The sequence below is a fragment of the Hypanus sabinus genome, chromosome 18 (genome assembly GCF_030144855.1).
Source record: "Hypanus sabinus isolate sHypSab1 chromosome 18, sHypSab1.hap1, whole genome shotgun sequence".
Taxonomy (NCBI): Eukaryota; Metazoa; Chordata; class Chondrichthyes; order Myliobatiformes; family Dasyatidae; genus Hypanus; species Hypanus sabinus.
This window is the reverse complement of record NC_082723.1, coordinates 18115497-18140661: the sequence shown is the minus strand read 5'-3', so window position 1 is coordinate 18140661 and position 25165 is coordinate 18115497. Positions and strand designations below refer to the sequence as shown.

Genomic DNA, 25165 nt, shown 5'->3' with positions numbered 1-25165 from the left:
GAAAAAACATTCACTGTTGGAGGGAGCAGCTCAAAACACCCAGGCCTTTACAGTCTATCAGTCTGAAAAATCAAGAGCCTAATTAGCACCAAAAAAAAACTTAGCTGCTTTTAACTAAACTGCACTGTAGTGTAGTGGCTAGCGTAGTGCTTTACAGAGCCAGCTGTAAGATCGGGGTGCGTTCCTGCTGCAGTCTGCAAGGAGTTTCTACATTCTCCCCATGACTGTGGATTTCCTCCGGGTGCTCCGGCTTCCTCCCACCAGACATACAGATCCCACTGATGTACAAGTTGGTTATGGGCATGCTATGCTGATGCAAGAAGCATGGTGACACTTGCAGACTGTGGTAAACTATGTGTATACCTGTCTGGATACGCCCCCCCGCTGACTGCTCCTGTGGCTCCTCCCACAGACCCCTGGATAAAGGCGATTGGAGGCACTGCTCCTCCCTCAGTCTCCAAGATGTCGTGGTCACGTTTGCAGCTAATAAAAGCCTATCTTTTGCCTCCCGTCTCCGAGAGTTATTGATGGTGCATCAAGGCTGCCCCAGCACTTCTCAGACCCTGCTGGTCTTTGACACAAACAACACATTTTACTGTGCATTTCTGTCTTGTTTCAATGTACATCGGGTTTTTTTTAAAGATTAGCTTTATTTGTCAAATGCAAAAGCTGATAGAGAACGTCCTAATTTTCATCCAACTCATCCATTGCAAATCTATATTGTCACAACAAAGTAGAATCCAATTATTCTGCAAGTCATTGTTGCAATTGTTCTCCCAGAAAGACCCTTGCATGGCAAAGTGACAAACTTCCTAATGCAAATGTGAGATAATTATTATGGCCTCAACCTTATGGTCTATTGTACTTCAAAAATGAGGCCAGATCCTTTCTGTAAAATTCTACATGATATTAAAGTGTTTCCTGTTCTATATTTCCCAAAGAAGAATTCGAACCTGCGGTTCATAGTCTTGTCAAAGGGAGCAGGGGGCGGATTTTTATTTTCTGGATGTTACTGGTGATGCCCAAATATGCCAGCTTCTGGGATTTAGATGCACTAACTCCCTGGAATACAGATAACTTGCGCAGTTTCGTTAAGGATGCAGGACCATCCCGCTGATTGGCAGCCAGGATTTCAATATTTAAGGAGCACCTGAATGGAGGTTCAGTGCTCAATCATCCGTTCTACTTGACTATTGTCTAGTTTATTTTGTTCTCGGATAGTCCGGAACTTGGGTCCAACCATCCTCACCTAGGTCCCTCACCACAGTATTACTTACTTAACCATTCACCTGTGGCTCAGCTGCCAAACTCTTGCCTCTGACTCCAAGAGGGCTTGAAGTTCCAATCCAGAGATTACAATGTATCCAGAGTATACATTCTGGGGAAATCCTGCACTGTTGGCGGGGGGGGGGGGGGGGTGCGATTTTTGTTTCGAAGGAATGGCAAACTGAGGCTCTGCTCTTTCAGGCAGATGTTAAGTATTCTATGTCATAGTTTTGAGGAAGAACAGTGCATGTTATTTGTCCCAATGTAGGTCAATAAAGCAGATTTTTTAGTCATTGTCACTGCTCTCTGAGCAAGTTTAGCTGCTGCATTTCTTACACTGCAATGTTGACTACACTTCACAACTGACTAATTGATTGAAGGAATGTGGTAAACTATGTGTATACCTGTCTGGACACACCCCTCTGCTGACTGCTCCTGTGGTTCCTCCCACAGACCCCCGTATAAAGGTGATTGGAGGCACTACTCCCCCCTCAGTCTCCAAGATGTCGTGGTCACGTTTGCAGCTAATAAAAGCCTATCTTTTGCTTCCCGTCTCTGAGAGTTCTTGATGGTATATCAATGAGCAACACCTCATATTCCATCCAGGTAGCCTCCAACCCAATTGACATCAAATTCTGGAACTTCTGGTAATTGACCCCCCCCCCCCACCATTCTCCCATTCCCTCTCTCTGCCGATCTCCTCAGCTGCCCATAACCTACCTCTGGTGCTTCTCCCCTTCCCTTTCTTCCATGCTTTTCTATCCTTTATCAGACTCCCCCTTCTCCAGCCATTTATCTTTCACCAATCAACTTCCCAGCTCTTTACTTCACCCCCTCCACCTCCCAGTTTCACCCGTAATCATGTACTTCTTCCTCCCCTCCCCCCACCTTCTGACTCCAACTTCTCCCCTTCCTTTCCGGTCCTGAAGAAGGGCCTCGACCCAAAACGTCAACTGCTTACTCTTTGCCATAGATGCTGCCTGGCCTGCTGAATCCCTCCAGCTGTGCTGTTTCAGCTAGATGTTAAATAACCCATGTCACAGTTTTGAGGAAAATCAGTGCCAGTGTTATTTTTCAACGTAAGTCACTAAAGTTGATATTCTAGTCATTGCCATTGCTCTCTGTGAGTTTGACTGCCAAATTTCTTCCACTGCAATGTTGGACTATACAGCTGATTAATTGACTAAAGAGTTCACTGAACACAAAGGTCATGGAAGGTGCTCAGTAAGTGCCTGTCCTTTTTAAAATTATACTTTAGGAATTTGCTAAGCCTTTGGCAGCATCTTTTAGGAAAATCAATACAAAATGTCTATACTCAGGCTACCTCTATCCCACAGCTGTATTTCATACAGCAGTGGAAAATAGAATAGGCATTTCTCCATATTCAAGACAGACACAGTAATATCAGAACTACTAAATTTATTGTAACTTTTGAAGTTCAAAATATTTAGTTTTCAATGAAAATAATAAAGTAAGGATGTATTTACATAAAAGGTTTTGCTTCTGGATTCGCCAATTCACCACTCATATATGTAAAAATCTATTCCATTGAAAAAAAGTGAAAAAATCACTTCAGTTACCTTAAAGATGTACATACTCTGCACAATGACGGGTTCCTGTAAACCCAACTTCTGAGCCACCTCCTGGAACCAAAATAAACACTTGTTTCAAAATGGATATGACATTTCTCCCATTCATTCAAATCACGCACCATTTCAACATTCTCTGAAAAAGAAAAGCATCCAGGCTGGCTGCTCTCACGTTTCCGCTGACGTTGCTCCCCAGAAGTTCACAGAAGCTGAAAACAGGGTGTCAATTGGCTTTCTCTGCCGAAGAGCAAGCAGTTTTTAGTCAACCTAAGCAAAATACAAATAAAAATGTTCAATTGAGACACAAGAGACTTGCTGAGTTCTGATGTTGCTTGGCCCACTAAGTTCTTTCACCAGATTGTTTTTGTTGCAAGAAGATGTCAACACCTTGTGACTGAACATCAGGATCGAAGAACTGAATAAAATACAGCAAAATCAACATATTTCTAGTTCTTAAGAGGCAAGTAACAAAAGTTTACGGAATAGTTAAGGGTTTGTAAAAGACAAACATTGAATATTAGGCTGAAGTGACAATACAGCAAGGCCAGAGATTAAATTTGAGGATTCCCCCCCCCCCCACAGGATAATCAACCAATGGAAAGAAGTGCAGATGGATAGTGGGAGTTAAACAATAAAAGTATTTAATTACGATGGGGTTATATGGATCAGCTAGGACAGACCAATGTGTCTCCCAACACACTTCAAGCTTGTAGTTGTTGCTTCTGATGACACAGCTTAAATCTCCAGAGCAATAATATTCTTCTTTTATTAGAGTTTCTCTCTTGCCAGTGGTGTAGTGGCATCCACACCAGACTTCAGGGTGAATTGTCCCTGGTTCAAATCCGGCAAACTCTTTGCAAGCTTTCCATCCGTGCTGGGTTAAGCAAACGTGGTCTCGTAAAACAGGTAAAGGCTAAAGAAACAGCAAGGTTGCCACCTGGGGAGTATCTTTAGCTCTTTTTAAAAAAATTCTTTACCTTATTAGAATATACAAATAAAAAAAACAAGCTCCCCATAGCTTCAGCATGGGATTGTTTTAGAAATTAATTGGTAGTAAATGCACCCAAAAAAAATTCACAAATACAAAAAGCATTTGCAAGACAAAGAGAGCAATACGATTCTCAGAGACAGGGATGGATGAGACAGTTGATGGGATTTGTAAACATGAAGGACTTTTTAAAATCTGAGGGAATGCTAGACCAGACTCCAGTGTAGGTCCATGAGCCAACGATGGTGAACACTAGGAGCAAGACAAGATGGGGTCAGGGGACAACCATTAGAGCACTGGTATAATCAAAATGAGAAAATCTGCAGGTGCTGTAAATCCAAAGCAACACACACAAAATGCTGAAGGAACTCAGCAGGCCAGGCAGCATCTATGAGAAAAAAAGCCCATGTTTTGGGCCGAGACCCTTCAGGACAGGAAATGAAGGAGAGAAATCAGAGTAAGGGCGGGGAGAAAAATGTGCAAGGTGGCAGGAGATAGGTGAAATGAGAAGGGGAGGGGGTGAAGTAAAGAGCTGGGAAGTTGATTGGTGAAAGAGATAAAGAGCAGGAGAAAGGAAACTTCTGACAGGAGAGGGTCGAAGACCACGGAAGAAAGGGAGAGGAGCACCAGAGGGAGGTGATGGGTAGGTAAGGAGATGAGGTGAGAGAGGGAAACAGAAATGGGGACGGTAGGGTGGGGGAGAAATAGAATAATTACCGGAAGCTCAAGAGATCAATTTTCATGCCATCAGATTGGAGGCCACCCAGATGGAATACAAGGAGTTGCTCCTCCAGCCCAAGTGAGGCCTCATCCTGGTAGCAGAGAAGGCGGCAAGTGGAAATCGGGTGGGGGGTGGAGAAGGAAAGATCTGCTTGGTGGTGAGATACTGTCGGAGATGGCAGAAGTTATGGAGAATTATGTGCTGGACGCTGAGGCTGGTAGGGATGGCAGACAAGGACAAGAGGAACACTTTCCTTGGTGAGGCAGCGGGAGGATGTGGTGAGAGCGGACTTTCACAAAACAGAAGAGATATTGTTGAGGGCAGCAGTGATGGTGCAGCAAGGAAAGCCCTTTCTTTGAAGGAAGACATCCCAGTAGTTCTAAAATGAAAAGCCTCATCCTGAGAGCAGATGCAGCAAAGATGGAGGAACTGAGAAAAGGGAATGGCATTTTTACAAGTGACAGGGTGGGAAGAGGTATAGTCTAGATAGCTGTGAGAGTCAGTGGGTTTATAAAAGATACCAGTAGATAGACTGTCTCCAAAGATGGAGACGGGTCAAGAAAAGGGAGAGAGATGTCGGAAATTAACCAAATAAATTTGAGGGCAGGGCGAAGTTGGAGGCAAAGATGATGAAGTCGACAAGCTCAGTATGAGTGCAGGAAGCAACACCAATGAAAGTGTACCTTGCCTTACGCAACTTTTCCATGAAGTGTAAGACAAGATACACTGTCGCAAAGCATCAGTTGCAGGCCACCAATCAGCCATCCAATGGCATGGTCCAGAACAGGAAATACACAGTCCATAGTGTCGACCAATCAGCAGATTAGTAAGTAAGTATTAGTAAGTACACGGAGGACGCAATATTCACCACACTGCACACAGTTCTCCCTCACTTGGACAACAAAGACATTTATGCCAGAATCCTGTATGTTGATTTCAGTTCAGCATGCAATACCATCATCCCGCAGAGACTAGTGGAGAAACTGTCGCTGCTTGGCCTTAACACTGCCATGTGTCGCTGGATTCTGGATTTCTTGACAGAGACACCACAGTCAGTCCATGTTGGCAGGAACATCTCTGACTCCATCACACTGAGCATTGGATCCCCACAAGGCTGTGTGCTTAGCCCATTGCTGTTTACACTGTTAACACATGACTGTGCAGCCAGATTCAAGGAGAACCTGATCATTAAATTTGCTGATGATACCACAGTGGTGGGGCTCATCAACAAAAATGATGAAACAATGTACAGGGAGGAGGTCAAACACCTAGAAAGCTGGTGTAGTGACAACAACTTGATGCTTAATGTCACCAAAACCAAAGGAGATGATCATCGATTTCAGACGGTCTCAGCCTGAGCACACACCCCTCAGCATCAGCGGCTCCACAGTGGAGAGAGTGGAAAACACCAAGTCCCTTGGGGTGCAGACCTCAGACAATCTCACCTGGTCCAGAACACCACTGGGATTGTGAAACGAGCCCAGCAGAGATTGCACTTTCTGAGGAAGCTTAAAAAAGCATCACTCCCCATTAGCATCTTAACTACATTCTACAGAGGAGTGGTTGAGAGTGTGCTGACCTTTTGCATCACAACCTGGTACTTCAGCTGCAGTGCTGCCGACAAAAAAGCCTTGCAGAGGGTGGTTAGGAGAGCAGAGAAGGTTATTGGGGTCTCCCTACCTTCTGTCCAAGACCTCTTTCAGAGTCGATGCCTCCAGAAGACATGGTACATCATTAAAGACCCCTCACACCCTCTCCATGAACTGTTTGTTCTTCTGCCATCAGGTAAACATTACAGGAGCATCAAAACTAAAACCACAAGGCCACTAAACAGCTTCCTCCCACAGGCAGTCAGACTGTGAAATAGCTGCTCTACCTGACTCTGCTTTGGACACTTTTAACTTGCACTGGACACTTATAACTTGTTTTTAACTGACATGTGGCTGTTGTGTTTTACTATTTATTATTTACTATTTATTGTCATGTTTATTATTTAGTGTTGCGTCTGTTATGTTATGATTGCACTGCTCCTGGGAAACGCTGTCTCATTCTGCCCTGCAGAGCTAATGTATGGTTAGAATGACAATAAAGTTTTTGAATCTTGAATATAAAGGTCAAGCATTTGGAGGACATACCACAAGTTAACAGCGCTCTGATAATGTCTCCTGATATGTAGACGAAATGTTTGTGAATGAATTGCAAAGATCAGTGAACAAGGACGTCACGTGGGTGGCAGGCAAGATGGCTGCATGTTAGTGGAGCTTCAACAACCCACCATAAAATTCTATTAATTAGAGCATATTTATCCTGTCTTACTCAGATACAGCTGTTCCACAGTTAAAAACTGTTTTATTCACTAAAAAAGAACAACTTTGTGAGATAATTCGGTACGATGCCAAGACCTTCGAAGAGCTCTACAGCGAGCCATGTGGCTACAAGACAGGGCCCGCAATCTGAAGCTCAAGCCACGCGATGACACAGACGGACCAAGGCTCCAACATGGAGAATTTACTGGCTGAGGTTAGTCGTACGAGTTCCATTCTACTCGTGGTGGCTCCCAATGTTTCTACAATTAAGGAAATGACAACGGAGTTGAAGAACTCCATCAATGCCATTCAAGAGAGGCTGACGGAAGCCAAGGGTCACCGCTCCAATGCGGAGGACACCACTGTGCCACTGGTGGGCGCCAGTGAGCAGAATAATAAACGCTTGGACCTGCTGTGGAACCGTGTCGAGGAGCTTGAGAACAGGAGCAGACGCAACAACGCCGGGCTGGTTGCTCTAAAGGAAGGTGCGGAAACGAGCGGTCTGATTACGTGTGTGCAAAGAATCATGTCCGAGGGATTTGGCATCGAACTGAATGCAGAGTTTGAGATTGAGAGGGCACACCGGGTCCCAGCTCCGAGGCCGGGCAAGGATCGCACCCCCCCCAAGCTGGTCTTAATATGATTCTTGCCTCTTTGGCCAGAGAGAAAGTGCTGCAAGCGGCCGAAGCAAAAAGAGGAGTTGAGTGGGAGGGATGCAAAGTTTCCTTCTTTTTAAAAATGTCCAGAGAATTGGCTGAAAAATGGAGCGCATTTACTACGGCTCAGAAAATGCTGCAAAGAGTCAACGTGAGGTATACACTCGCTTATCCAGCAGTTCTACACTTCACGTGGAAAGGAAAGAACAAGGTCTTTACTACTGCTGGAGAAGCAGAGAATGCATTCGGGAGAAGTGCAGCGCTGGCATTGACTGAGAGACAGTGATAGGTGGAGATAACGTTTTAGGTACGACAGGGTGGGTCGGTCTGTTTAGTGCTAGGCTTACTAGCCGGCAGCAGTACTTCACAGAGCATATCATGTCTCTTTTTCTTTTCTGTTTCTTTGTTGAGTTTATCCTGCCTACTTGTTTTTATTTGTTAGTTAATCTGGCAGGAATATATTATCACTATGTTTTTGGGTAATGTTGGTTGTTTAATTGTTTGAAAGCGCAGCATTTGCAGTGTTTGTTGGTAATAATTGAGCATGGGGATAGAGTACAGCAGGTTTTTCTTTGGATTTTTTTTGGAATTATTGCATTCTGGACTCAGTCATCCAGGAAAATGTACATTTTTGCACAAGTGTGCATGAAGTTTAGGACATGAAAATGATTAATTTCATATCGTGGAAAATTTATGGGTGTGGAAACTCAATCAAGTGGAAAAAGATTTTATCATACCTTAAAGGTAAACAAATTGATGTTGCATTTGTCCAGGAAACACATTTTAAAGATGTTGAAGCACTGAAATTTAGAAGAGATTGGGTGGGCCAGGTATTCTATTCATCATTTAATAGCAAACAAAATGGGACAATGATTTTAGTTAACAAAAAAACTTTATTTTGCATTGCTTGGAGAATTTAAAGACAAGGAAGGCAGGGTAATTTGTATAGATGCACTTATTAATGGGGTGAAGGTGGTGCTTTGTAACATATATGCACCTAATAAGGAAGACCCAGACTTTCTTAACAAGGTGAACGAAATTTTAGGTGCCAAGGAAGGAAAAATAATTGTAGCAGGAGATTTTAGCCAAGTAATGGACCCTGTTATTGATAAAAGCAAATTTCAGACGTTACCTTTACCTAGGGACAGGGCAGCCTTACATCAGCTTATTGAGGATATCTATCTGGTGGATATATGGAGATTGGTGAATTCATCCGGAAAAGAATATACGTTTTTCTCTCATCAACATAAATCCTATATGCTGTTAAAAGATGAGGATTTCAGTGATAAGCTGGCTGAGTATCTGACTTCATTTTTTGAATCGAACGTAGGGAGCACAGTAAAGCTGTCCTCACTATGGGAGGCATCCAAGGCATATATAAGAGGAAAATTAATAGCACAAACATCTAAAAGGAAGAAAGAAAGTATGGAGCAAATAAAAAAATCTGGAGGCAGAAATAACCACATTGGAAAAGGTCTTTTCAAGACAATATACCGATGACTTATACAAAGATCTGTGCAATTTGAAATTCCAGCTAAGTAACATAAATAACAAAGAATCAGAATATGCATTACTTAGATTAAAAACAAGTTTCTGGGAAGGTGGTGACAAAGCTGGTAAGCTGCTGGCACGATATTTAAAGCAGCAGAATATGAATAGTGTTATATCTGTAATTAAGGGGATACATTAGTGTCATCATCTAAAGAAATAAATGAAGTCTTTCAACAGTTCTAAGTACATTGATATGCATCATCGTTTAATCATGACCAAAAGGAGCTGAATCAGTTTTTTCCTAACATAAAATTGCCTACATTATCCCCACAATAAGCTGAGGCCTTGGATGCCCAATTACAGGCTACTGCGGCTATGAAAATGGGGAAATCTCCAAGTATGGATGGCTTCCCAGTTGAATATTATAAGAAATTTCTGGACACATTGGCTCCTTTTCTAACAAAAATCTATTCAGAAGCATTTAATTTGGAATCTTTACCTAATATGTTTAAATGAAGCATTAATATCATTGATCCCAAATAAAAGACAGGGATGCAATAGATCCTTCCAATTATAGGCCTATAAGCTTAATTAATGTGGACTGTAAGATACTGACTAAAATACTGGCTTTGCGATTAGAGAAAGTATTGCCATCTGTAATTAACACTGACCAGATTGGCTTCATTAAAGGCAGATCCCCAACTGACAATTTAAGGAGATTACTGCACTTAATATGGCTGAACTCCCCAAGTAGTATCCCGGTTTCAGCCATCTCCCTGGACACCAAAAAGGCCTTTGACAAGGTTGAGTGGAGATTTTTAACCATGGCCTTGTCATACTTTGGGTTTGGCTCTATCTTTAAATCATGGGTTAGAATTTTGTATAAAAACCCTAAGGCTGAAGTTATTACAAATGGTATCATATCCCAATTTTTCAACATTTCACGGGGTACACGCCAAGGCTGCCCCCTCTCCCCACTGTTATTTACGATTCTTTTGGAACCGTTGGCAATCATGATTAGAGCAGATCCAAACATTTAGAGGGGTGAAGGGAGGCAGAAAGGAGCATAAGTTGATGCCAGATGCTGACGATATTTTATTACTAATTAGTGATCCTCCTAATTCCTTACCCCCACTAATGCAAACAATTCAATTATATTCTGAATAGTCTGGTTATAAAATCAACTGCAGTAAATCTGAGGCTATGCCAATGTCAAAGTTGTGTTACTCAAATTCAGTATCTCAGTTTAATTTCAGATGGGTACCAGTTAGAACGAAGTATCTAGGGGTCAAACTCAGTCAGAATTTGGATGAAATAATTACTTTAAATTATGATCCATTATTGAGTAGGATAAGAAATAATCTGGGTAAGTGGGGGGCACTGAGACTGTCACTCTGGGGTAAAGTCAATATAGTTAAAATAGTCATAGCACCTCAATGTAACTATCTTTCTATGATGCTTCCTTTAAATACTTCAGATTTGATCTACAAGCAATACAACAAAATTATTAGTGATTTTCTATGGGATAAGAAGCAGCCCAGAATTAAAATGAGTAAAATGTGTATGTCCAGGGACATGAGTGGGCTCAGTCTACCAGACATCAGGGCATATAAATTATCCTTTGAAATGACCAAGTTAGCTAAATATTGGGTCAGGTCTGATGTTGATTTAGACTGGGTAGTTATAGAACAAAGCCTAGCTGCATCACATTCTCCCCTTAACATTCCCTCACTACATGTGGAAACACAAGACTAATCTAAATCCTATACTATTTCACTCAAGGAGTGTGTGGTGTACAATTCATAAAGCTTGTAAAATGTCACATTTAAATCAGTTATATTCCTCGCTTTGTAATAACCCTGCGATATGCATTGGGAAAAAAATGATGTACTGGAAAGAATGGAAGATTAAAGGTGTAAATACAGTAGGTGATCTCTATGAGAATGTGATTTTTATGTCAATGTGGATTTGCAGAGGAAATATAACTTTGTAGATAACGGGAATTTCTGGAAGCATTTACAAATAAGACATTGTGTTAGTAGCATATTCAAGAATGGTGACCCACTGTGGTAAACCATGTCTATCTGTCTGGACACACCCCTCTGCTGATGTTCCTGTGGCTCCTCCCACAGACCCCTGGATAAGGCGATTGTGTCACTGCTCCTCCCACAGTCCAGGGCAGTCATCCGGCATGGACGTTCTCTGTTTTACTGATAATAAAAGCCTTTCAGTATTTACTCTACTTCCAGTCTTTTGGAGTTATTGATAGTGCATCACCCACAAAGTAACCCTTTAACGGAATACTTTACACTACCACAGGAAGTTCATAAAGCATCAGTGTTTTATAAACTGTTCAAGCACTCTGTGGGTGAACTGTGTAACAATCTCAAAGTAGTATGGCAGAAGGATCTTGGAAGCGATATTGAAGATAATGAGTGGTCAAATATTTTATCAAATGTGGGTAGACATATTAGGGAAGCGAGAGGGAAATTTATTCAGTATAAGATAGTACACGGATATTATTGGACACCAACTAGACTCTACAAAATGGGGATTGTTGATAATCATTTATGCTGGAAATGTAAAATTTAGGTGGGCACATATTTTCACATGATTTGGGAGTGTTCCATGGTTCATCCATTTTGGTGTAAAGTTCTTGATTTGTTGGGGGAATTGGTCTGGTCCTACACTGCCCTTGTGCCCACGGCTTTGTCTCCTGGATGATAGGACAATGCTACCTAATATACACAGTGACAAATTTACTATTTTAAAGGTGGGTCTCATCACAGCTGCAAGAATTATATTGGAAAACTGGAAAAAACCCAGATGTCCCACTGTGAGGGAATGGACTGAGGAAATGGTTAAGATTTTATCATAGGAACACATGTTGGGAAGAATTAAGAGTGAGGGAAAAGTGCAAGGCGCGCGGATCAATTTTGATTGTATGTTAATTTAAACTTAAGTTAGAAGCTTTTGTCTGTTTCTTGGTTTTATATGTTTTCCTGTCATGGGATGGCTGTATAAATATGCTGTATTGTATCTGCTCTATGATATACTTTGCTGCTTTGTAAAATAAAAATAACAATATAAATTTAAATTACAAAGAAGATCAGTGAACAAGTTAGCCCAACCAGAACCCATCTGTCACAGTTCCAGCAGAGCAGACAAAAGCAGATTAACCTTTACAAAGTGGCCCCATCATTAATAAAGGATTAACCTCGTTTAATGGATAATAAATTCAAAACCTTACATTAACTCTTAACTTACTTTCATGTTGGGCTATCTCACCCAAGTTTGGAGAGAATTTGTTTGAAGAAAATTGAAGTGTTTATTTTGGCCAACACTGCCACAAGGTTAATCTGCTGTTTAATCACAAGATTAATAATGCTATCCCCTTCTCACAATTCCTCCGTCTCCGCTGCATCTGCTCTCAGGATGAGGCTTTTCATTCCAGGACAAAGGAGATGTCTTCCTTTTTTAAACAAAGGGGCTTCCCTTCTTTCACCATCAACTCTGCTCTCTAATGCATCTCTCACATTTCCCGCACATCTGCCCTCACCCCATCCACCCACCACCCCTCTCAGGATAGGGTTCCCCTTGTCCTCACCTACCACCCCACCAACCTCCAGGTCCAATGTATAATTCTCCGTAACTTCTGCCACCTCCAACAGGATCCCACTGCCAAGCACATTTTTCCCTCCCCCCCCCTTTCTGCTTTTCGCAGGGATTGCTCCCTACGCGACTCCCTTGTCCACTCGTCCCCCCCATCCCTTCCCACCGACCTCCCTCCTGGCACTTATCCTTGTAAGTGGAACAAGTGCTACACCTGCCTTTACACTTCCTCCCTCACCACCATTCAGGGCCCCAGACAGTCCTTCCAGGTGAGGCGACACTTCACCTGTGAGTTGGCTGGTGTGGTATACTGCGTCCGGTGCTCCTGGTATGGCCTTCTATATATTGGTGAGACCCGACGCAGACTGGGAGACCGTTTCGCTGAACACCTACGATCGGTCCACCAGAGAAAGCAGGATCTCCCAGTGGCCACACATTTTAATTCCACGGCCCATTCCCATTCTGATATGTCTATCTATGGCCTCCTCTACTGTCAAGATGAAGCCACACTCAGGTTGGAGGACCAACACCTTATATACCGGCTGGGTAGCCTCCAACCTGATGGCATGAACGTTGATTTCTCTAACTATCCCTGACATATTTAGTTGTTTGTTTTTTTTCTCTCTCTCTGCCCATCACTCTACCTGTTCTCCATCTCCCTCTGGTGCTCCCCCCCCTTTCTTTCTCCCGAGGCCTCCCGTCCCATGATCCTTTCCCTTCTCCAGCTCTGTATCACTTTCGCCAATCACCTTCCCAGCTCTTAGCTTCATCCCACCCCCTCCAGTCTTCTCCTATCATTTTAACATTTCCCCCTCCCCCCCACTACTTTCAAATCTCTTAGTATTTGTCTCTTCAGTTAGTCCTGATGAAGGGTCTCGGCCCGAAACGTCGACAGTGCTTCTCCTTATAGATGCTGCCTGGCCTACTATGTTCCACCAGCATTTTGTGTGTGTTGTTTGAATTTCCAGCACCTGCAGATTTCCTCGTGTTTAATCTGCTGTTTGCCCATTTTATGGGATGTGGGTGCCAGGGAACAACTACCTTCTTCAAAGAAAGGGGCTTCCCTTCCAACACCATCGCACATGTGTGCCCTCACCCGCATCTCATTCATTTCGCACACGTGTGCCCTCACCCTATCCTTCTGCCACCACTAAGCACATCTTTCCCTCCCACCCCCACGGGGATCACTCCCAACACAACACCCTAGTCCGTTCATCCCTCCTGGCACTTATGCTTGTAAGCGAGACAAGTGCCACAGCTGCTCTACACCACCTCCTTTACTACCATTCAAGGGCCCAAACAGCCCTTTAAGGCGAGGTGATATTTCACCTGCAAGTCTGTTGGGGTCACCTACTGTGTCCAGTGCACCTCATGTGGCCTCCCATTTATCAGTGAGACCCAATGTAGATTGGAAGACCGTTTCACAAAAAGCAAATTCTCCAGGTGGCCACCCATTTCAATTCTACTTCCCATTCCAACTTATCAATCCCTGCCAGGATGAAGCCATACTCAGGTTGGAGGAGCAACACCTTATATTCCATCTGGGTGGCCTCCAACCTGATGGCATGAACATCAATTGCTGGAATTTCAAGTAATGCCCCCCCCCCTCACCATTCCTGTTTCCCTCCCTCACCGCATCACCTCCCTCTGGTGCTCCTCTCCCTTCCTTTCTTCCATCCTCTCCTATCAGATACCCACTTCACCAGCCCATTATCTTTTCCACCAATCAACTTCCTAAGACTTTACTTCACCCCTCACCTTCTCCCAGTTTAACCTATCACCTGCCACCTTGTACTTTTTCCTCCACTTCCCCCACCATTCTCTGACTTCTCTCCTTCCTTTCCAATGCTGATAAGGGTCTCGGCTCAAAATGTTGACTCTTTACTCTTTTACATAAATGCTGCCTGACCTGCCGAATTCCTGCAGGATTTTGTGTGTTACACTGGTATAATCAGCTTGTCTTCTTGGATCGCCACCAAGCTAGCGACAAAGAGAATTCTGTGGCAGTTTACGGTCCAGGTCAGCTGGAATCTCTTGTCTTATAAATCAATTTGACCAAATAGATCTTGTGACAAGGAACAAAGACAATGGGTGTAGGCTTCATCATATTGAAAAGGAAAATTATGTTTGCTCATCCAGTCCTAGATATCAGAGAAACAGAGTGACAGATCAGTGGGGAAACAGTGATTGTGCCAAGGTCGAGCTACATGACAGTATTGAGTTAGGAAACTGTAAAACATTTGCAATAGTTAGTTCCATTGTACAGTGGCAATTTCCTAAAGATTGGTGGTGCTGAACTAATAAGAGGTAATTAGTTCAAGGTAACTTAAAGAAATCTATTGATGTGGTCAGATAGGATGGAAAAGGTTGAAATTCCAGGGAAAAAACATAGTTAAAACTAAAATTTACAAGAACATTGCATGATTCTGCCTAGGGTCAGCAATCTAAGACAACTGTTTTAACTGTTAATAAAGTCCCACAATCCAATGGTTGTGGCAATTTACTAATGAACTAACAGTAAACTCAGATGGACTCACCTGCACTTTGCGTGAATGTGTGAGATTTTTGAACGCAGGTTCCAGGACATGAAGTGCTATACACAAAACAGTTGACTTAATAAAAGCAAATATTTGAAAGTACAAGATAAGCTATCACCCCAACCTTACCCTGGTTCTTATCTGGAAAGACATTCTGGGTTTTTACTGCGTTGATACTCCGTTCATGTGCAGTGGTACATTTTATTAAACCTTTTTTATAAAATAAACTTTTCAGAGTGTCCAAATAAATAGGAATTTGTCAATTCTATTCTGTATTTTAACTTACCCCACTAATGTTCCTAAATCAAACAGACACATGTTGAAAATGAAGAACATGAAACACCAAAAAGGTTTTCCTGCCCCATGCAGAATTACTTAGTCCTTCTACTCATCTTAGTTTTCTTGGGCTAAAGACTGAACAAAACAATTGTGCACCCCCCCCCCCCAAATCATCTAATGATAAACAGCATATCCAGACACATAACACAAGAACAAATAGGAAAAGGAGTAAGCCATCTGCCATTCAATAAGATCATAGCTGATCTGGCCATGGACTCATCTCCAACTACCCGCCTTTTCCCCATAACTCTCAATTTCCCTACTATGAAAAAAAAATCAATGCAAACTTGTCTTAAATATATTTACTGAGGTAAACTCCACATTTATTGGGCAGAGAATACCAGATTCACCACTCTGAGAAAGGCACTTCTTCCTCCTCTGCATCCTAAATCTACTCCCCTGAATCTTGAGCCTATGTCCCCTAGTTCTAGTCTCACCTGCCAGTGGAAACAACTTTCCTGCCTCTATTGTATCCATCCTTCTCATAATTTTATGTTTCTACAAGATCTCCTCTCACTCTTCTGAATTCCAGCGAGTACAGTCCCAGGTGACTCTCTTGCCCCCTCATAATCTAACCCCCTCACCTCTGGAATCAACTTGGTGAACCTCCTCAGCACCGCCTCCAAAGCCAGGATATCTCCTTCATATAAGGAGACCAGACTGCACGCAGTACTCCTGGTGTGGCCTCACAAGTACTCTGTACAATTGCAGCATAACCTCCCTGTTCTTAAATTCAGTCCCTCTGGCGATGAAGGCCAACTTTCCAGTTGCCTTCTTGATAGCCTGCTGCTCCTGCACTCCCAAGTCCCTCTGCACAGCAGCGTGCTTCACTTACCATTTAAATAATAATCTGCTCTTTCATTTTTCCTTCCAACATGGACGACCTCACATTTACCAACATTATACTCCATCTACCTGACCCTTGCCCACTCACTTAATCCATCTATATCTCTCTGTGGACAGTTATCTGTGAAACACACAGCAAGGCCTTTCAAATCAGAAATGGCTGTAGTTTGAGCTTTTTTGCTGATATTTATAACTACAAATTTCACAGAAGTTTTAACTAATCACTTGGGTTCCTTTGCCAACATAGTTCTACATCTGACACACATGAGTGCACAGTCGATACATCCCCAAGCCGCATTAAAAAAAATAAACTTTACCATGACCAATTTTATTTATGGATTTTTCTTTTGGTCTTAGAAAATCACCTGAATGAAAAGAAAAACCAAGAATCAGTCACATCGTGGATGATTAGAATACACGCTAATTCAGCAATGTTTAGACTTCCGAGTAGTCAACCGGTGATGAGAATAGCTGGTGGTATTGAAGTTCCTGTGTCAACAGCTTGACCCCATGGCAGAGGGACCATAAATTGCTCTCCTGCCTGTGGTTTGGCGAACAGGAAATAAAATCCAGCAAATCACTGTTTTGTTCACCTTCAGTGACTAGAGCTGGAGGTCATCGGTTGAAGGTGAAAGGTGAAATGTTTAAAGGGGACATTAGGGAGAACTTCACTCAGAGGGTGGTGAGGGTGTGGAATGAGCTGCCGGCAGAGGTGGCAGATGCAGGTTTGATATCAACATTTAAGAGAAATTTGGATAGGTACATGGATGGGAGGGGTATGGAGGCCTACGGTCCAGGTGTGGGTCAATGGGCTTACACAGGTTGATAGTTCAGCACAGACTGGATGGGCCAAATGGCGTGTTTCTGTGCTGTGATGTTTTATGACTCTAGGATTCTTACTGAATGTACATAGCTATCGAGAGGCCTGAACCACTTTAAATACTTCTTGAATGTGTGGTGATATTATTCAGTGTTAAAGTCTGCATTTAACAGATGGTCAGGGGTAAGAAATTGTTCATGGTGCAAGACTCAAAAATAATCTGTGACTTCAGCAAAGGTTAAAAGAAAATACCATGAACTACAGAACAGTGATTGTACAACTATTTTGGACATCCAGTACTGCTCAACAGACTATAGACAACAACTCTTCATCTCAACTTCCATACTTATTGTTTATTTATTTATTTATTATTGTTATGAATTGAATTGACTTTATTACTTATATCCTTCACATACCTGAGTAGTGAAAATCTTTATGTTATGTCTCTGTCTAAATGTGCTATTTATAATAATTTGTAATAAATAGTATGTACAACAGGACAGTTAATTTAGCATAGAAATACAATTATATCAACGTGAATTAATCAGTCTGATAGCCTGGTGGAAGAAGCTGTCTTGGAGCGTGTTGATTCTGGCTTTTATGCTGTGGTACTGCTTCCTGGATGGTAGCAGCTGGAAAAGTTTGTGGTTGGGGTGACTTGGGCCCCCAAAGACCCTTCAAGCCCTTTTTACACACGTCTCAGTAAATGTCCTGAATCGTGTGAAGTTCACATCTACGGATACCCTGGGCTGTCCACACCACTCTCTGCAAAGTCCTGCGATTGAGAGAAGTACAGTTCCTATACCAGGCAGTGATGCAGCCTGTCAAGATACTGGTATGTACAGACCATGTGAGATCCTCGGTGATGTGTATGTTGAGGAAGTTAAAGCTGTGCACCCCTCAACCCAAGATCCATTGACGCCAATTGGGGATAGCCCGTCTCCATTCCTCCTGTAGCCCCACAACTCCTTAGATGTTGTGACATTAAGGAAGAGGTCATTTTCTTGACACCACTGAAACCAGGATCCAGGTTAAGTGCCAAGTTGATGCAGTCTTTCATTGATCCTATTATGGATTTATGGGGATGCACCCAAGCAAATGAGTCTCAAGGTTGTATATGGTGACCTATATGTACTTTGATCTTTCAGCTGGCAGCCAAGATTCACACTTGTTGGGTTCCTGAACATGGGAGCTCTAACTCCAGGAGTTTGCTGCTCTAAATGCCAGCACCGTACGGGCACTCAACGAGGATGGCACCAGGAATTCACCAAATGGCAATCTCTGATAGATGGAGGAAAACAATCCCCCCTCAAATGAGTAGTTAAGGGGGGCAAGAGGAAGTCAAGTAGACTCTTGTAGGTATGAAATGGACAGAAACTGCACTGATCCTGAAATACTAAGTAAGCGCTTGTACAATTTAAAAAAAAAACAATGTAAATCTCTCTCAACAAAGCACTTTAAAGTTCTGAAACTGTAGGCAAAACAAAAACAAGATGCCATTTCATTTATGGTAACTCAAATAAAAAAAGATTAGCTTTCTTTGTCATGTATGTAATAAGAGTGAAATGACTGATTTGTATCCTATCAGCGAGGATTGTGCTAAGCAGATCTCAAGTGTATTAACACACATTTTCATTGTGAACTACAATAACTTGAATAGAGGGTCACATCACCTTTGCTGTCAATCACTCCGCGTTCAAAGAAGAATCGAATTTTGTCCCCACTAGTCAGGAAGTAATCTGTGCTTCCCTAAGAAAAAGGTGTATATATTACTTTAATATCAAGACTTCATTACAAAAAGTATGAAGAGATTCACCTTACAAACTTTAACTGGATTACTCGCCTGTTTTGGTTGACACTATTTAGGAATGCATCAAGACCAACAAATAAAAGAAAATTTATTCTTTATGGCCCTGAAAAGTCAGGACAATTGGACTATCGATCACAAGAATTATTAAGTGAAAAGTCAATATCAGGAAAGGTAATTGAAGTAAATCTCCCAGCTGTAATACAAATGCTCAGGATTTTCAAAACACAACAATAGAGAGCTGAAAAAATATAGGAAAGGCAGTAATTCTCTGAATGGTAATTTAATCACTTCAATTTTTATAATAAGTACTAAATTTCAGATATGAGCAGCTTTCAAGGAGGTGAAATCCCTGCTTGAAAGGGGTCAGGTTTGGCCTCTTGTATCCTGCCCGGCTCCGGGTCATCCATGAAGGCAAAAAGCATTATTTTGATACATCAGAAGTGGCCGAAGAGTTTTACCATCCGTGCTGGGGAGAAGAAGAACGAGAAGAGCAATGACTTTTTTTTTTAAGTTATTCATGCAGCATTCCTGCCAAGGCAAACTGTTAATTTTCACAATTTACTTTTGTTCATTTTTTTCCAGTTTAATTTGTGAAACGCGATCAGGTCGAACTGCTATGCTGCGGAATCTGATGAACAAAAACTTTGAACCAGCAAAATGTAAATATTTGGGATTTGTATCTCTGTCGTTTAGTTTCCTAGTTTGTGTTTTTAATGCTTTACTTGACTTGAGTTATCCTTGGCCTATATATATTAAAGGTAGAATAAGTGAGTGTACAAATTTTAAGGAGGGAAGCCACCCTAGATTAGATTGAAGGTTTGGTTGTATGGGGAACGCTTTGACAGTTTTTTGTTTGGTAATGCCTGCAATCATCCTCAGTTGGGGAGGTAGATCTAGGTTTCGGGGGTTAATTTTTTTTTGTTTGTGTAAAGGGGTGGGGGGGGGGGAGTGTTTTGGGGGATTACCATGGCAGCTTATTCTTTTGTGTGTTACGGATTGGCCAGACTTTACTTTCATTGTGCGTTATTGTGTGCAGCTTGTGCCCTCGCACTGTTTTGGATTGTGGGCCCGGTGTGTCTTTTGATCTGGTTAACATGAGGGCTGCTGATGGAGGCCACCCTGTGAGGTTTATTTCTTGGAATGTAAAGGGGCTCAATGGTCCTGTTAAAAGAGCTAAAGTTTTCTCTCATCTGAAACAATTAAAAGCAGATGTACTGTCACGTTCTCCTTCGGGTGTAACGAAACGCCGAATTTAACGTCCGGATAAACCACAGTTAATAAGAACCAGATCGCAGTAAGATTAACCATTTACTGTTCACTCTTCACATTAACATATGGTGAAAACTGTTGATAAAACAATACAAGATTGATACAGTATTTGTTCCTTCCTTAATATCACATTTCAAGTGTAAATACTTGCAAAGGTGACTATAACTACATTACACTAAGGTGCAGTATACAGGGAGAGTTTACCTGCTCCATTGACTACTTTAAATACACTTCCATGCAAACTATCCGCGACTCTTTAACTAACGAAAGCATAAACATTATCTACCGACGTTACCTCTAACAGGGTCAGCATTAACATCTTAGTTCAATATATCGATTATCTATTAACTTACAGCGTTGCTCTCACTGTGATTTCTCATGCCTGCAAAACTGCTTGTGCTCAGGTGAGCCTCGTGGAAAGCCCCCACCCTCGCGCTAATTTCAAACCGGTGTTTTCCCACAAGACGCGGCGAAACCGGATGTGACGTCATCGCATGCCGATATATTTTACATGCAATGAATATACTTTAAACACTTCTAATTCTAACTAGAAAATACTATTGAATGAATTACTAAGCGAAAATATTATAAACTAAATAACTGTCGTAAAGACAGCACACTCCCCGCTTGACCTTCGTAAGGTCACAATGAGCAGAGTACAAACTTAGTCTCTTAATCAGTCATTGGGTAGAAGTAGAATAACTTCTGTAACTGGCCTTTGGTAAATTTTCACATCGCCTTGGTCGGTAGTCTTCAATTCGATCTTCCTGACATGTCCATCCTCGCTAGGGAATGTAGCAGTGATTCTGGCCATTGGCCAGCTGTTGCGAGCGACTTGCTTGTCCCTGAGCAGGACTAAGTTTCCAACTTGAAGATTCCTGCGGGGTTCTGTCCACTTTTGTCTCTGTTGCAACAAAGGTAGATATTTTTGTCTCCAGCGAGGCCAGAACTGATTTGCCAGAGCCTGGACTTGTCTCCATTGCTTTGTGTACAGATCCCTGTCTGAAAAGTCTCCTGGTGGAGGAGGTGCCCCTGCCTTCTGTGTAAGGAGCATTGATGGCGAAAGTATAAAGGGGTTTTCTGGGTCAGAAGACACAGGTAGGAATGATTGTGCGTTTATAATGGCTGTGACCTCTGCCATTAGGGTGCACAGTACCTCGTGGGCCAATCGGGTGCGTTGCTGCATCTCGGGTTTCCTTTTCCGGGTTTTCCGTAAGGACGTGAACCGTTTGACTGCCTGCTCTTTGTTATCTGGTGAGCGCTGGCGTGGTTCTCTGATTGGCAATGGGGCAACCCCATTATTTGCTTCATCTCTGAAGACCTTGGTGTCTTTGGGTTTTAAAGAAATGGTATCTTGAGCTGATTGTGCAAGTTTGTTGTCATACTTCGTTTGAACGAAAACTGACTGACCTAGCGTCTCGTCGGTTGCTTTACACTTGGTAATGTCTTGTTGTGCTTCTTTAGGGTATACCTCAGTGAGGCAGATCTCGGAACAAGAACGGCTTGACTGAGTTTGACCGCAAACTTCTGTACAGTTCGAGCTGACAATTGTTGTCCTGGAGTGAACCTCTCCCTCCCCGCCGTCCTGTTGTGGGGGTGAAGGAGCGTTGTTGGTTCTTTCATTCTTGACTTCATCACGGAGCCGTGAGGGTAAATTTCCTTCCTCGTATGGATGTGATGCAACCGTGACTCTCTGAGGTTCCTCGTAGCTGGGGAAGTTATCGAATACGTATGGAGAGGGGAGACGAGCCTGCCTGTCTATTTGATATTGTACATAGTCGCTTGTGCGTTCCAGTCTGGTCCTTTCTAAAGTAGATCTTACTTCGGTCAGATCACGCGACCCTTCAGCTTGTTCTATGTACTTTGCTTCCACCCTGGCAGCTTCTCTTTCTCCTTCTAGCTGCAGCACATGCAACTCTGTCGATATTTTTGTCATTTCCAACTGGGTTTCGGCTTCTCTGGCGGCCTCTTCTCTTTGTCTGGCAGCCTCTTCTCTTTGTCTGGCAGCCTTTTCTTTCTGGATTTCGGCTTCTCTGGTGGTCAGTTTCATTTTCCAAACTGCCTCTTGTTTGGCGTAATGCAGTCGCACCTTGGCGGCTTCTGCCTTGGCTCTTGCCTGTGTGGACTTACTTGATGTCGTTCTACTGCCCTTGTCGCTGGGCGCCATCGACTTGATCCCGGATCGAGCTGACATTGCAGCACTTGGAACACCTGATAACGCCTGGGTGGGCTTACTTGATGTCGGTTTACTGCCCTTGTCGCTGGGCGGCGTCGACTTGATGCTGGATTGAGCTGACATTGCAGCACTTGAAACACCTGATAATGCCGCTTTTTCACTGTCACGTTCTCCTTCGGGTGTAACGAAACGCCGAATTTAACGTCCGGATAAACCACAGTTAATAAGAACCAGATCGCAGTAAGATTAACCATTTACTGTTCACTCTTCACATTAACATATGGTGAAAACTGTTGATAAAACAATACAAGATTGATACAGTATTTGTTCCTTCCTTAATATCACATTTCAAGTGTAAATACTTGCAAAGGTGACTATAACTACATTACACTAAGGTGCAGTATACAGGGAGAGTTTACCTGCTCCATTGACTACTTTAAATACACTTCCATGCAAACTATCCGCGACTCTTTAACTAACGAAAGCATAAACATTATCTACCGACGTTACCTCTAACAGGGTCAGCATTAACATCTTAGTTCAATATATCGATTATCTATTAACTTACAGCGTTGCTCTCACTGTGATTTCTCATGCCTGCAAAACTGCTTGTGCTCAGATGAGCCTCGTGGAAAGCCCCCACCCTCGCGCTAATTTCAAACCGGTGTTTTCCCACAAGACGCGGCGAAACCGGATGTGACGTCATCGCATGCCGATATATTTTACATGCAATGAATATACTTTAAACACTTCTAATTCTAACTAGAAAATACTATTGAATGAATTACTAAGCGAAAATATTATAAACTAAATAACTGTCGTAAAGACAGCACATGTACTATTTCTACAAGAGACACATTTAAGAGTGGAAGACCATAATAGACTCTGTAAAGCATGGATTAGTCAAGTTTTTCATTCCAGATTTAATAGTAGGTCCAGGGGGGTGGCAATATTAATCACTAAAAGAATGCAGTTTACGCCATCTGAAGTAATCAGTGACCCTAATGGTCACTTTATTATAATCTCTGGATCTCTCTTTCAGATACATGTTATTTTGGTAAATGTTTATGCCCCTAATTGGGACGATGCCCACTTTGCAAATAAGGTTGTGTCATTAATACCTAACCTGAATACACACCAGCTAATCTTTTCAGGAGATCTGAACTGTGCTATTGACCCACTGCTTGATAGGTCTAGCTCAAGAGGAACATCTTCTGGTATGGCAAAGGCCTTCTTGATGTTTATGAAACAAAATGGTTATATAGATCCTTGGAGATATTTGAATCCATCAGTTATGCAATTCTCTTTCTTTTCTCATGTTCACCACTCCTATTCCAGGCTAGACTATTTCTTTATAGATAGCTCCTTCATACCACTGATTAGACAAATTGAGTACACTGCTATTGTTATATCTGATCACTTGCCCGTGAAACTGGACCTATATTTTCCTTTAAACATTAGAGTACAGCCTCTGTGGAGACTTAATCCCCTTTTGCTTTCCAAAGAGAAATTTTGTAGTTATACATTGGCTAACATTGACACATTTTTCGAGACTAACAAAACTGAGTCGGTATCATACTCCTTACTTTGGGAAACTTTAAAAGCTTACTTGAGGGGTTAAATAATATCTTATACTTCACATGCCAATAAAGAGCGTAGGAAGGAAATGCAAGTGTTATCACAATCTATTTTGGACCTGAATAGGTAATATTCTGAGGCACCCACTGCAGAATTATATAAAAGCCAGGCTGATTTGCAAGCAAAGTTTAATCTTATATCTACAAACCTATCAGAACAATTAATTCTTAAGACGAGTGGCCTCTATTATGAATATGGTGACAAGGCGAGCCGTTTATGGCTCATCAGTTGAAGCGTCAAGCTGCATCACGACTTATTCCCCAGATAAGAGACACGCACCAAAACTTGACAAGCAATCCAAAAGAGAGTAATAACATCTTTGCAACTTTTTATTCCTCTCTGTATACCTCAGAGTTTCCCTCAGATATAACAAATATGGAACACTTTTTAGATAATTTGGAAATATCAACTTTTGAACCAGAGGAGGTGGAGAATTTAGATCAGGCTCTTGGGCAGGAAGAGATTAATAATGCCATTATGGCTATGCAGAGTGGTTAAGTCCCCAGGTCCTGATGGGTATCTGACAGAAGTTTATAAGAAATTTAAGGATAAGCTCACACCGGTTCTTCTAGAAGAGTTTCAGGAATCTTTGAAGTATGGTTCCTTACCCCCTACTCTTTCATAGGCTCATTTCACTTCTCAGATGATCAAACATAATCATTTTTTAAAATATCTGCAGATTCACCACTTTGTCAAGGAAAAATTTCCCTTTTCCTGATCTACCACCAGCTATATTGTGGGAAAAACTCACTCTTAGCTTTAGTAATAAAGGGCTGATCTCTGTACTATACTCTCAGCTGATGTCTTTGGAAGTTCAAGATTTAAACAAAACTAAGACTAGGTGGGAGGATGACCTTGGTATGGATCTGGCTGAGGAATATTGGGCAAAAGCATTGAATAAGGTTCATTCCTCGTCATCATGTGCTAGACTGGGGCTCATACACAGGTGGTGGTGGCATCTGTCAGTCTCCAGAGGGCGCAGGCCTGAGCAGGGTTGTATGGGAGACCGGCAGTTGCCCAAGCTGCAGGCCTTCCCCTCTCCATGCCACCGATGATGTCCAAGGGAAGGACACTAGGACCCTTGCAGCTTGGCACCGGTGA

At 42.3% G+C, this 25165-nt stretch overlaps 2 protein-coding genes across 7 annotated transcripts in view; both read right to left on the bottom strand.

Annotated features, from left to right (window-relative positions):
* The window catches only part of phyhd1 (phytanoyl-CoA dioxygenase domain containing 1), a 54444-nt gene that overhangs the window by 25302 nt on the left and 3977 nt on the right, over window positions 1-25165 (bottom strand). For 4 of the 6 annotated variants that reach the window (XM_059993764.1, XM_059993762.1, XM_059993763.1 and 1 more), the window contains exons 3-6: window positions 18845-18920; window positions 16669-16716; window positions 15167-15222; window positions 2847-2909 (exon numbers count right to left, since the gene is read on the bottom strand). In XM_059993764.1, coding sequence (XP_059849747.1) covers window positions 2847-2909; window positions 15167-15222; window positions 16669-16716; window positions 18845-18920 — 243 coding nt within the window. The remainder of the gene's footprint in view (window positions 1-2846; window positions 2910-15166; window positions 15223-16668; window positions 16717-18844; window positions 18921-25165) is intronic. The other 2 variants (XM_059993765.1, XM_059993766.1) reach the window with 1 other exon arrangement.
* Window positions 20277-23062, bottom strand: LOC132407372 (uncharacterized). Its single transcript, XM_059993760.1, has 2 exons — window positions 22995-23062; window positions 20277-22716 (listed from the first exon to the last, which is right to left on the bottom strand). Exon 2 carries the CDS (start codon window positions 22547-22549, stop codon window positions 20927-20929), a length of 1623 nt encoding a protein of 540 aa, XP_059849743.1. The 5' UTR covers window positions 22550-22716; window positions 22995-23062; the 3' UTR covers window positions 20277-20926.

Coding starts and splice junctions, on each gene's coding strand:
- LOC132407372 (XM_059993760.1), bottom strand. CDS start 22,549: ATGTCAGCTCAATCCAGCATCAAGTCGACGCCGCCCAGCGACAAGGGC.